The sequence below is a fragment of the Bipolaris sorokiniana genome (genome assembly GCF_000338995.1).
Source record: "Bipolaris sorokiniana ND90Pr unplaced genomic scaffold COCSAscaffold_1, whole genome shotgun sequence".
In the NCBI taxonomy this organism is placed as follows: domain Eukaryota; kingdom Fungi; phylum Ascomycota; class Dothideomycetes; order Pleosporales; family Pleosporaceae; genus Bipolaris; species Bipolaris sorokiniana.
This window is the reverse complement of record NW_006911895.1, coordinates 1240258-1250444: the sequence shown is the minus strand read 5'-3', so window position 1 is coordinate 1250444 and position 10187 is coordinate 1240258. Positions and strand designations below refer to the sequence as shown.

The 10187-nt window shown below is 48.9% G+C and overlaps 5 protein-coding genes across 5 annotated transcripts; 3 read left to right on the top strand and 2 right to left on the bottom strand.

Moving 5' to 3' along the window:
• Positions 1–141: 141 nt before the first annotated feature.
• COCSADRAFT_195220 (uncharacterized protein) lies at positions 142–804 on the bottom strand. The gene is made up of 4 exons (XM_007696545.1): positions 664–804; positions 448–589; positions 336–386; positions 142–297 (listed from the first exon to the last, which is right to left on the bottom strand). Exons 1-4 carry the CDS (start codon positions 729–731, stop codon positions 208–210), a joined length of 351 nt encoding a protein of 116 aa, XP_007694735.1. The 5' UTR covers positions 732–804; the 3' UTR covers positions 142–207.
• A 1000-nt stretch (positions 805–1804) lies between these two features.
• Positions 1805–3904, bottom strand: COCSADRAFT_105885 (uncharacterized protein). The gene is made up of 3 exons (XM_007696544.1): positions 3790–3904; positions 2320–3709; positions 1805–2265 (listed from the first exon to the last, which is right to left on the bottom strand). Exons 1-3 carry the CDS (start codon positions 3825–3827, stop codon positions 1999–2001), a joined length of 1695 nt encoding a protein of 564 aa, XP_007694734.1. The 5' UTR covers positions 3828–3904; the 3' UTR covers positions 1805–1998.
• Positions 3905–5089: 1185 nt separating this feature from the next.
• COCSADRAFT_166388 (uncharacterized protein) lies at positions 5090–5781 on the top strand (the record flags this gene model as incomplete). Its single annotated transcript, XM_007696543.1, has 3 exons — positions 5090–5260; positions 5308–5639; positions 5691–5781. 3 exons carry the CDS (start codon positions 5090–5092, stop codon positions 5779–5781), a joined length of 594 nt encoding a protein of 197 aa, XP_007694733.1.
• A 750-nt stretch (positions 5782–6531) lies between these two features.
• Positions 6532–6887, top strand: COCSADRAFT_341318 (uncharacterized protein; the record flags this gene model as incomplete). Its single annotated transcript, XM_007696542.1, has 1 exon — positions 6532–6887. The coding sequence occupies one exon, from the start codon at positions 6532–6534 to the stop codon at positions 6880–6882; it is 351 nt and encodes a 116-aa protein (XP_007694732.1). The 3' UTR covers positions 6883–6887.
• Positions 6888–8651: 1764 nt separating this feature from the next.
• On the top strand, positions 8652–9931 carry COCSADRAFT_32127 (uncharacterized protein). The gene is made up of 4 exons (XM_007696018.1): positions 8652–8769; positions 8866–9137; positions 9186–9335; positions 9455–9931. Exons 1-4 carry the CDS (start codon positions 8697–8699, stop codon positions 9599–9601), a joined length of 642 nt encoding a protein of 213 aa, XP_007694208.1. The 5' UTR covers positions 8652–8696; the 3' UTR covers positions 9602–9931.
• Positions 9932–10187: the final 256 nt, after the last annotated feature.

Genomic DNA, 10187 nt, shown 5'->3' with positions numbered 1-10187 from the left:
TAGCAACAGAGATTCTGCCTGCGGGCAAGTGGTGGGACGCTGAGGAGTATCACCAACTATACTTGGACCACAACCCAGGCGGTTACGAATGCCCAAGTCACTTTTTGAGAAAATTCCCGCCGCTTGAGGACTAGGAGGTGGGTCAAATGGAAATTAGATACCAGAGGGGAAGAGGAGACTGCAGTATCATGATACCTATCTCAATATTCAATATATCGTGTTTGCAACCTCCTTCTCCCACGGCAAGAGGTCCTTGCCAAAGATCTCCACAAGAGGTTTGAAGTCCTTTATTCCTTGCTCCAGCAGTCCAGTCCTCAGAACGATGTTGTCCGGACCAGGACCTCTTGCTGGTGGTATACGTATGTGGTGCAGTTTTTGCAGTAAAACTATTCCAAAGGTGATTGTCAGCATACACACCCCGCTAGACTGGGATAGAGAGCAACGTGCGCAGTGGACACTTTGGCCAGAGGCACCCTGGTATGTGTACTTTCCCAAGTCATCGCCTTTTGTGATCTTAAGCGCCTTGGCGAGAATGACCTGGTTGAGCGTGTATGTTCCGCCGGAGAGCTCCTTACAAGTGTTACAGTGACTATTTCTCCTCATCCGTACTCGAATTCTCCTTGATTACCTCCAATTCAAGCTCACCAAAGTACATGGCTCTACTGGTCTGGCTGCAGCGTCGCCGTCCGCTCCGTCTGCTTACAGTGGCACGATCCCTTAAAGTCCGTCATCGTCTTCGATAGATCCTAAAATCAGGTGCGAGATAGACACGGAGTATAAAAATAGGTTCAACGTAGAATGCCCAACAAGACCCTCTCGAGAGGAAGGAGAGGGCAAATATTTTATGTAGCTGCCTTCCTCTACGTAGTTCAAGCTCCCCTTCTCTGCATAGCTCAAGCTCTCCTCACCCCTGCCTTAGCTCCCAACGAACGTGACCCAGGAACACGCCCTCCCCTCTCACCTGCACATCGGAAGCTCTCAGTCTCCCAGTGTGTCAGCAGCAACGCGACATGGGGGGCCGATCCAAGGGCATTCATCCAATCCCAGTAGTGCATTTATTCGCATCCACAATGAAACATTGACACTACAGGACTACACACATCGAGTCGCCGCATTGCAGGTAGTACGGATCCACTGAAAGAAAACGTCACTACGTCTACTGCATGCACAACATGTTCTTTTGCTGTTGAATCCACGTCTTCACCAATCAACCTCTTGACCGCGTTGTCCCTGATCAAGGACTTGGCTGATCATTGCTTGTCTGCACCGCATCTATGGTTCACGAATATAAAAAGAGAAGGAAGCTACACAAGGGATATGTCTCCCGCAATCAGCGAACAAAGATGCGTTTGCACTCGAGATTATCATCGCTTTGAGACGGGATTCGAGAGACGCAAGCGCGCCCAATGACGGGAGCGGGGAACGACGAGGCAGGAAGACACGGCGCGCGGTGCAGACCCAGCTCTTGTGGTGTGCGTAGAATTGTGGGATGAATGCTTGTGTCGGTGCTAGGCTTGTGGTGGGGGGTCGCTCTGGTAGCGGAGGCGGTACGTATACTGTTGGTGTGGGATCAATAGAACAGCATGAGGCTTGTGAGGCATAAACTCTGAAATAGGTAAGAGATTGGGGTTCATATCAAATTGGGAAATGCAATAGCTAGGCCTGATCTTGAATAGAACAAGAAAGGAGAAGGCAATATAAGGCATTCGAAATGCCACACTGTCGGTTTCTGCCCTTTATACCATTCTCCTTGAATACTAATCATAATGCACATTGCTAATCGAGGAACAGACTCTGTAAGCATCCACTATTTGCAATGCTCGCTCTCAAAACGTGGTCTATTTGTGCAACATCATATCAGCCTTGAGAGAATCGACAGACGTGAAGGATCATCTGTATTTACGTATTTTAATTCGATGATGTTCCGAAATTGCCAAAATAACATGCTGATTGCAGACATAATTTTTCTCCAACGCATCCGCCCGTGTAACGATCTTTTTAATCTATCTCCAAAAGTTCGTAACGACCACCATGCTTATCCAATGCATCCTCCACCCTCTCCATAATCGCAAGTACCTTCTCTTCTTCCAGTCTCCGTCCCACAACCTGCACAGCCACAGGCAGACCCTCCATCTTTTCAGCATCATAGTGCTTGTACGCACCCTGTGCAACACCATTCAGCTTCTTCAGCTGAAAGTTTGGAGGAAGAGCGTCCTTCTTGGCATCAACATGCGTTACAGGGATGACTCCCACGGAATAGTCGAGCTTTGATAACTGTCAGCATATAAATAAAAGGGGGTCGAAGTAGCACAAACTTACCAGGTTGAACAAAAACGTGTAACCGCAGCTGCTGACTGCATCGTGCATGCCGCCATGAGGCACAGCAGGCGTCGCGTTTGGCGGCGTGAGCATGACATCCATTTTCGCCTTTTCCTCCCACCATTGGAAGAAGTTTTGCTTGAACGCTTCGCGCCTACCTACGAGCTGCCAGTGCTCATGTGCAGACTTTGGGTGCCAGTCTCGGAGTAAGCCAGCCCAGATGGAATCGCCCTTGATGTATTTGAGGTAGAGGTAGTGGATGTACTTTATGAAACGTGGTAGACGCATGTACTTGACCATTTGTGCGGCACCGGGGTCGTTCCACTCGCCGGTTCGGAAATGGCTCAGGAAGACGCCGCCGCCGTCGCTGAGGAGCAGTTGGGATGCAATTTGTAGGGCTTCGTAGGGGGATGGCGGCTCAACGTCAAAGACTTCATGGCCTTCGGCTGCAAGGGCTCTTGCAGTCTCATCTAGAGCGCGTGTACATGCGGGTGATGGGTCTACAACATGGTCTGTTCGCATAACACCGATGCGTAGTTTCTTCTTTTCCTTATATTCCTCCTCGATCTCTTCCCTCCATTCTATTGGGTGGACTGTGTAGTCGTATTTCCAGGGCTTCATCTCGATAAAGCTGCGTGTGAAATATGTCAGGTCATTCAGCGTCCTTGCCATAGGGCTAAAGACACTAGGAATTCCTTCCTGCCCGGCCATGCTGGTGTTCATGCCTACTTTTGGCCATCGTCCGGTAGAACATCGTATCGAGTAGCATCCGGAGAAATGAGCGGGTGCACGAACAGAGCCAGCAACGTCGGATCCGATACCAATGCGGCTACCACCGAATGCCAACAACGCTGACTCGCCACCTGTTGAGCCACCCGGTGAGTATTTGTCGTTGTGTGGGTTCTTGGCTCGTCCCCAGACGTCGTTGGTTGATTCGAATGAGAGAAGAGTTGTAGGCAGGTTGGTCTTTACGAAAGGCACAGCGCCAGCATCTTTGAGCAACTTGACCATGATTCCATCTTCAGTAGCTGGCTTTCCAGTATTTCTTGAATAGCCAACTGAGGTGTCAAAACCCTTGACTTGTATCGAGTCTTTTAGTGAAACAGGAATACCGGCCAGCGGACCCTTCAGATTGACCTCTTTCTCCGCCCATTCCTCAGCCTCTGGAAACAAGATCTCAGTCACGCAGTTGGTCTTTTCCTGTGCCTTGACGGTGACCTTGCCGTACGCTCTCAGGATATCAACGGGGCTGGTGATTTGCTTTTGTACATCTTGGACAAGCTCTTGGATAGGCTTGCCGAGGATAGTACGCTCCTGAGAAGACAAAGGAGATAGATATGGCGCCGGAAGAGATGCAATCTTCGCAGCACGCTCCGACTGCTTACGTTTGCTGATGGAAACTTAGCTGACAACACTCTCTTACAGTGTGTGGGGTATTAGAGTGGCTTTGTAAAGCTCGGAGCAACTCACCAGTCGGCTTTATGTTGCCAGTACTCTGAAAGACCCATGATTGTTGCTAACTCGGAGAGTAGAAGATCACACGATCAAAGGCCACATGTGAGGTTTTAAAGCCCGTGGATTCTTCTTATCGGCTATAGGTATCACGGGAAGCCGCGTGTATGCGACCAACTATCTAAGAGCTGGGTCGCGTGGACCTGCCGCATCTAGCTCACCCGAGGTCGGAAGCGGGGAGCATGCCATCGTAAGGCGTACTTGTCATGCCACCACCATTGATACCATCTCCTTCGTTGCAAAACTTCCACATAGTCTCTCTTGTCTCTGATGTCTTGCAGGACTTTTATCTTGAACTTCTTTGTTAAGGAATGCCCCACTTCACTGTATGACGCGTACAGGCGCGTACTATGAAAGCATTATGTGCACAACTATGCAAACACGCCTTATTTTACCATTTGGACATGGAAGTTGTCTAGACTTCTTAGTCCACAGACGACTGACCAATGTATACGCGCGCATGCTGGCTCCATAGGCAAGCATTGACGTGGCAAGTTCCGACGTCCTCTCATCAGCGCAGGCGTTTCTTGGACAACGCCCTCACCAAGGGCGTGAACGATCCTTTTGCAAAGATGTTTCAACCTCCCGCGACTCTGATTGAGCCTCAACACTTTCAGAGGATAGCTCCCGCGCGCGAGGTTGGGCGGGAGCTTGGTGTGGGACCGCGGAAGTACAACGAGAGCCGCAACAACATCTCTCGTCCAACCGATCCAGACATCAAACCATGGCTCCACATGCCTCAGGTACCGCTCTGAATCTGTGGGCGTGTATGGCTTCCCCAGATTTGTCGTGTCGACTTGTTATGCTGTAGCCGCCGACGTGCATCAGTGCGGCAGCTCGGACATTTTCCCAAGCATCGCGGTTCTGGCTTCTCATTGGCCCGCCCAGCGACTACTCGCGATACCATGAAACCATGGCGGTCCAGATTCGCAATGAGCAAGAATAGCAGCGATTTCAGCTATTCCGTTTTCAATGACTTGTTGAGGCAGCAGAAAACATCTCGATATATAATATGTACTTGAGGTAGCACCATAACAGTCATCAAACACAACAACCAGCTCACAAACACTCACTTCCTTTTCCTCTTTTTTCCTCTATTTCCTTATTTCCTATCTGGGTCTTATTCTTTCTCAATTTCCTATCACGACACTCTCTCCTGCTGTGCAGATCACTGTTACGTCCTCGCTACTCAAATCACTTCGTTCGTTCACTTTGACATTCAACTCTCCTTCGAAAACTATATCTTCAATCAGCCAATATGCCTGTTCCTACCTACAACGCTAAGCCTTTGAGTCTTATGCTCCTAGGTACTCGCGTCCTCCAGTCCATCTGTATGGTACTCGTCATTGGCATCTGCTCCAACTTTGTCCAGATGATTGTTACCACTGGTGTTGAGCCGCCTAAGGAGTTTGTTGGCACCCTCAGTGTGGTATGTATTAAAACATTATGTTTCCAGCATTGTACTAACACAAATAGGCCTGCATAGCTACCCTATACATCATGGTCAGCATTGGCTACTACTGGTCCCAAGCCAACCTCGGCCTTCTTGTCATGGCTGGTGTCGACTCTCTGCTTCTCATCGCCTTCATCGTCTGCGCAGTCACTCTTGGAAAGCCCATGTCTTTCCTTAACTGCTATGTCATTGGAAAGACTTCGGCTGAGATCGATGCCATGTACGCCAATGCTTTCGTGACTGCAGCAGTGCAGAACCTCAACAAGTCTGCCTCAAGCCTGGGCCACTGGGCTGGTGTCACTCGCAGCAACTGCTTCCAGGCTAAGACTGTCTGGGGCATGACGATTGCTCTTTGGTAAGTCCATCGACACTACTGCTATTTCTGGGCATTACTGACCTGGCTTAGCATTCTCTTCACTGTATCCAGCGCTCTTCTGCCTACCCTCTGGTACAAGAACAACATGAAGAAGCCTGCCAAGACTGTCGAGGAGGCCTAAACGAGATAATGATTGATGTCGCCATGTCGAGTCGACGCAACGATCAATAAGGAGAACTGTCTAAAACAAGTGACTGCCGCCAGTCCCCCATCCTCTGCCCATTTTCTTATCTGTCAAAACCACAAAAACAGTACGCATCGCGATGGAGTTTGGAGTTATCTTTTGTCATCATGTTCTTTTCTGTCTGGACATTGAATGTCCCTAATCCCTAATGGATATTTTTGGGCTTTGCTGCTCACACAAAACAAATTATATCATTTTTGTCTCAATATGTGTTTATTAATGTGACTCATTTCTATGGTGCGCTGTTTTGCCTCTGTCTTGCCCTTTACCAGTCTGAGGATTATGCTTCTGTTTCAAACTGCTCATTCACCTTGCTCATTCATACACTCCTGCTGCCTTTTCCACCGTCATAGAATACTTACATGGTACTGTCGTTTGTAGAATTAGGCAGAGACACGACTTTCACTCATGGGACAAAGCTTGGAAGCGTTTGCAATACAGCTTGTGCCAACTGTGATCATTCAATTACACTTTCACGTCTAAAATTCTATTCATGTGAACAAGCAACAATATGAATCAATTGTCAGAACAGCACATACACCTCTCTGACGTTTTACCTTTTCTGCCCTCCATATAAGAAAGACCAGTAGCACGTCGATCTTATTTTCTCCACCGAGGGATACTACTCATAACACCATCTACTAAGCCCCACAAAATCTCACGCCACACATTCTAAACAACGATTCAATGTGCAAACGCTACCCTCTCGAATGCGCGATGCCCAATTGCCTCAACACCATCCCTCCACACTACATCTGGGGCGAGAGCTGCTACCAAGCCACGACCCATGACAGGGGAGTAAAGCGGCACTACATTCCTGGCGTCAAACCCTCAGGGTACTGCGGTTTCACACAGGTCATGGAGCCGTACAAGCATCCGTATATGATGTGTGAGTTTCATTACGAGCAGCGGAACAAGGAAGAAGAGGAGAAGAAGAAGAAAAAGAAGAAAGAGGAAGAGGAGGAAGCAAAGAAGAAGCAGTTGAAAGACAGGGAGAGGGACGGGCTACCGAGGGGCATGGGGCACTTGATTGACTGAGTATTGGGGTTTTGTCGAGAAAGGAGGGTATATGTGAGAGAAAGGGGTTTCATTTCGGAATTCTGACATGAGTCTATGTGTGCATTTCATGTTTTGGAGGCAAAGCAACGGAGTTTTCATGCAGGGTGCACGATTACGGGGAAGCTGAGGTAAGGAATCAAGTATCATTGTAGGAAACGAATGGCCTTTTTGAGTTATTGCTGATAGACATGACCTCTTCGCTTGATATAAGCTACGGCAGAAGGCAAACTGAACCTCATTCCACAGCAGCCTTTCGGCAAAACCTGCCCAATTGTGGTCAATATGTCCATTTCAGTTCTCCAAGCTTAGCTGAAGCGTACTTATCGCCTGCAAGGTCGATCCAGCGGGCTCAATTTACCCCGCACCTCAGGAGAGGTCGATAAGTCTCGTCTGATCTGTTGTGTAACCTGAGGTGCATCATCATTCGCCATGTGGCCCTGCACCATTGGACTGGAGGTAAATCTTTCGGCTGCACAACATAAAGGCCATGTTGTGCTACTTGCCGTTGACTGACTTGGCTCAGCGCTTTCAATGTCCATGTTCACTGTCGTGAACCATTATCCATACTGCCGTAGAACGAATAGAAAACTGTAATCTTCCATACCATGACCAACTGATGCGCTCTCTGCGAACGCGACTTTGCCAGCAAGGAAGCATAAGCAAAGCACTACGGACGCTCAGCAGTGCACAAGAATAGGTCCGGGTGCTAGATTTGCGATCAAGACTTTAAAATTTGTGATCGAAAATTTGGTAGTCTTGAAGCAAAAAACAGCATCAACGAGACTATCATATGGTTGGAGAGACCTTTTACTACAGCTTTTGCAAACTCGATTACTCCAGCAAAGGTGCGCTTAAGCAGCACGAGCGAGAATCTTCCAAACACAAGAACATGTTCCCATGCTATACTTGCAGTAGGATGTTCGTCAGCGTGAAAAAGCGCGAAAAGCATGACAGAGAGTCGCCTGTGCATAGAAACTCCCCATGGCGGCTCCCGCAACAAGGACGTTTCTACACAGGCTGAAGAGTAGTTGCTCATAGAAGGAAAGAGCTTCAAGTACGACGTTCGTAACTGTCGTTTCAGCAATGAAGCAGCATACAAACAACACCAACCAGACTCCCACGCAAAAGTAAAGCCACCCTTGTGAAGCTTGCAATTGTTCTTTCAGCGGCGGAAAAGAACTCGCGTCCCACAAAACAACTTATAAAGTCAATCCAGGACCGTTGAAAGACCAGAGAGAAGCTCCATCCAAGCAGCTGAACAATAAAGTCACTGGAAATACCACCTTAGCCTAACCTCCATCTTTTACCGCCTCTCAGAACCTACCGCCATTCCCATCTCTCACGAATCAGTCAACCCTCTTATCAAAGTCCCTTCTCAACCAACATCCAAACCCTTTAAAATCTCAAAGCACATCCCTCAACCTGTCATATAAACAGCTTGAAATATGGTACTGGCGGCCTTGACGTACAGCCTGTACCTGGCGAGGAAGAAGAGAGCGAACGCGTGCTGCTGGTTAAGCGTGGCGCGAAGTAGGTTGCTGTGTCACTTGGGCTTCAAAATAGTCATGATGTGATAAAACCAAGAGGTTTTGATATTTACGTTCTAGAGTACTTGCCCGTTGCGATAGTTGACAGTGATATGTTGGTTGCCACAAGTGTCGGGATCCTGAGCTGAATGGCCTCGATACCCCGCTAGACCCCACACGTGCTTTGCCAAATTCACCACTAAGCCCAACGCTCTGACTTGCAGCTTGATCTCGCATCGCAAAGCCACAACCAAACAACCTGTCAATATGGTATACTACTTCTCGTCGAACACCGTGTCTCCGTCGGCCTTTATTTACGTCGGCAAAGACAAAGTCGAAAGTAAGAAGCTAGACTACCTCAGCTTTTGACATGACCATACTACCTTGCTTGTCGCTTGACCGTTATACCGGAAATCACATGCTAACCCTGCGATAGACGAAGAGCTGATAAAGTACGGCTGGGATGAAGATGTCTGGTTCCACGTTGACAATCTCTCTTCGGCTCATATCTACGTCCGCCTACCAGAGGGCGAGGACTGGGAAAAGATGAACAAGGAGTTATTAATCGACTGTGCGCAGTTGACAAAGGCGAACAGTATTGAGGGCAACAAGAAAGACAACATCACTATTGTGTATACGCCGTGGAGTAACTTGAAGAAGGATGGCAGTATGGCTGTGGGCCAGGTTGGGTTTAAGGATCAGCGCAAGGTGAGTATTCTGTGCTTGTGGAGTTTGCATACTAATCTGCTGGGATAGGTCAAGCGCATACATGTTGAGCAGAGGGAAAACGCCATTGTCAACCGCCTGAACAAGACAAAGGTTGAAAAGTTCCCTGATCTGCGTGAAGAGCGAGAGGCGAGGCGTGCCGAGTTGAGGAAGCGGGAGCAGGGTGCAGTGCAGGCAAAGGTACTTGAATTTCTTTTTTGGGGGATTACCTCGGTCCACATTCTCACTATCTTTACTTTGACTTGGCCTCGTTTTCATAACACCATCATCTCTTCTGCAGCAAAACTAACCTTATGCAGAGGAAAGAAGAAGCGCGCGTTGCCAGAGAGCGCAAGGAGCTCGCTTGGCGGAGAGACCACGCCTATGACGACGTCATGACTGAGGACCATCTCGAGGAAAGCAGTAATCAGAACCGCGACGAGAACTTCCTTGATGACTTCATGTGAGGCTCCCTCAATGCTCACGCGATTATGGTCTAGTGCAAGTGCGCGGCAGACGGGCGCTTTGCGAGGGCTTCGAGGCAGCGGTACCATTTGTTGCCTCATCTAGGATCGCGAAGGGTCATTGCTGGCAGGCAAAGCCCTATACTTTCGTTCAACATACAGATGTTGTGATTGAAAACATCGTATGCAGTCGTCTTGATCTCGAGTTCATCGCGGGTTCTGGCATGTCAGCCTCACTGTGTTGGGCTCTGAGCGAGGCACGGGGACATACAGAGTCTTCGCTTTGTGCCTTGCGTGGCCTCCTTGACTCTGTAACCACCATACAAACAATAAGTTCTTCACTATCTTGTGCTCCAAGCCGTTTTCTCTCGTAGCACACTGAAGGAATTCCAACGTGTTGTGCACTTTCTGGGGCTCAAAGTCAGAGGCACTGCCGCGACGGAACGCCAGACGGAGGCGGTCACGCAGCGTGTATCGGGCTGGCTTGGAGAAGTGAATAGCCCGCAGACTATGCCGATACAGGTGCCTATACGCGTGTATGACTTGCTGTTGTGACATGGTGGTCGGGGCACTAACGACGTCACGCCTC

What these genes read in the sequence shown, in the direction of transcription:
- COCSADRAFT_195220 (XM_007696545.1), bottom strand. Translation starts at nt 731, where the DNA reads ATGACGGACTTTAAGGGATCGTGCCACTGTAAGCAGACGGAGCGGACG. An exon ending in CTGGCCAAAGTGTCCACTGC is followed by an intron (nt 387 to 447) that starts GCACGTTGCTCT and finishes CCTTTGGAATAG; the next exon opens with TTTTACTGCAAAAACTGCAC. An exon ending in ACCACCAGCAAGAGGTCCTG is followed by an intron (nt 298 to 335) that starts GTCCGGACAACA and finishes GGACTGCTGGAG; the next exon opens with CAAGGAATAAAGGACTTCAA.
- COCSADRAFT_105885 (XM_007696544.1), bottom strand. Translation starts at nt 3,827, where the DNA reads ATGGGTCTTTCAGAGTACTGGCAACATAAAGCCGACTG. An exon ending in TGGCAACATAAAGCCGACTG is followed by an intron (nt 3,710 to 3,789) that starts GTGAGTTGCTCC and finishes AGTTTCCATCAG; the next exon opens with CAAACGTAAGCAGTCGGAGC. An exon ending in ACACGTTTTTGTTCAACCTG is followed by an intron (nt 2,266 to 2,319) that starts GTAAGTTTGTGC and finishes CAGTTATCAAAG; the next exon opens with CTCGACTATTCCGTGGGAGT.
- COCSADRAFT_32127 (XM_007696018.1), top strand. Translation starts at nt 8,697, where the DNA reads ATGGTATACTACTTCTCGTCGAACACCGTGTCTCCGTCGGCCTTTATT. An exon ending in CGGCAAAGACAAAGTCGAAA is followed by an intron (nt 8,770 to 8,865) that starts GTAAGAAGCTAG and finishes ACCCTGCGATAG; the next exon opens with ACGAAGAGCTGATAAAGTAC. An exon ending in GGTTTAAGGATCAGCGCAAG is followed by an intron (nt 9,138 to 9,185) that starts GTGAGTATTCTG and finishes CTGCTGGGATAG; the next exon opens with GTCAAGCGCATACATGTTGA.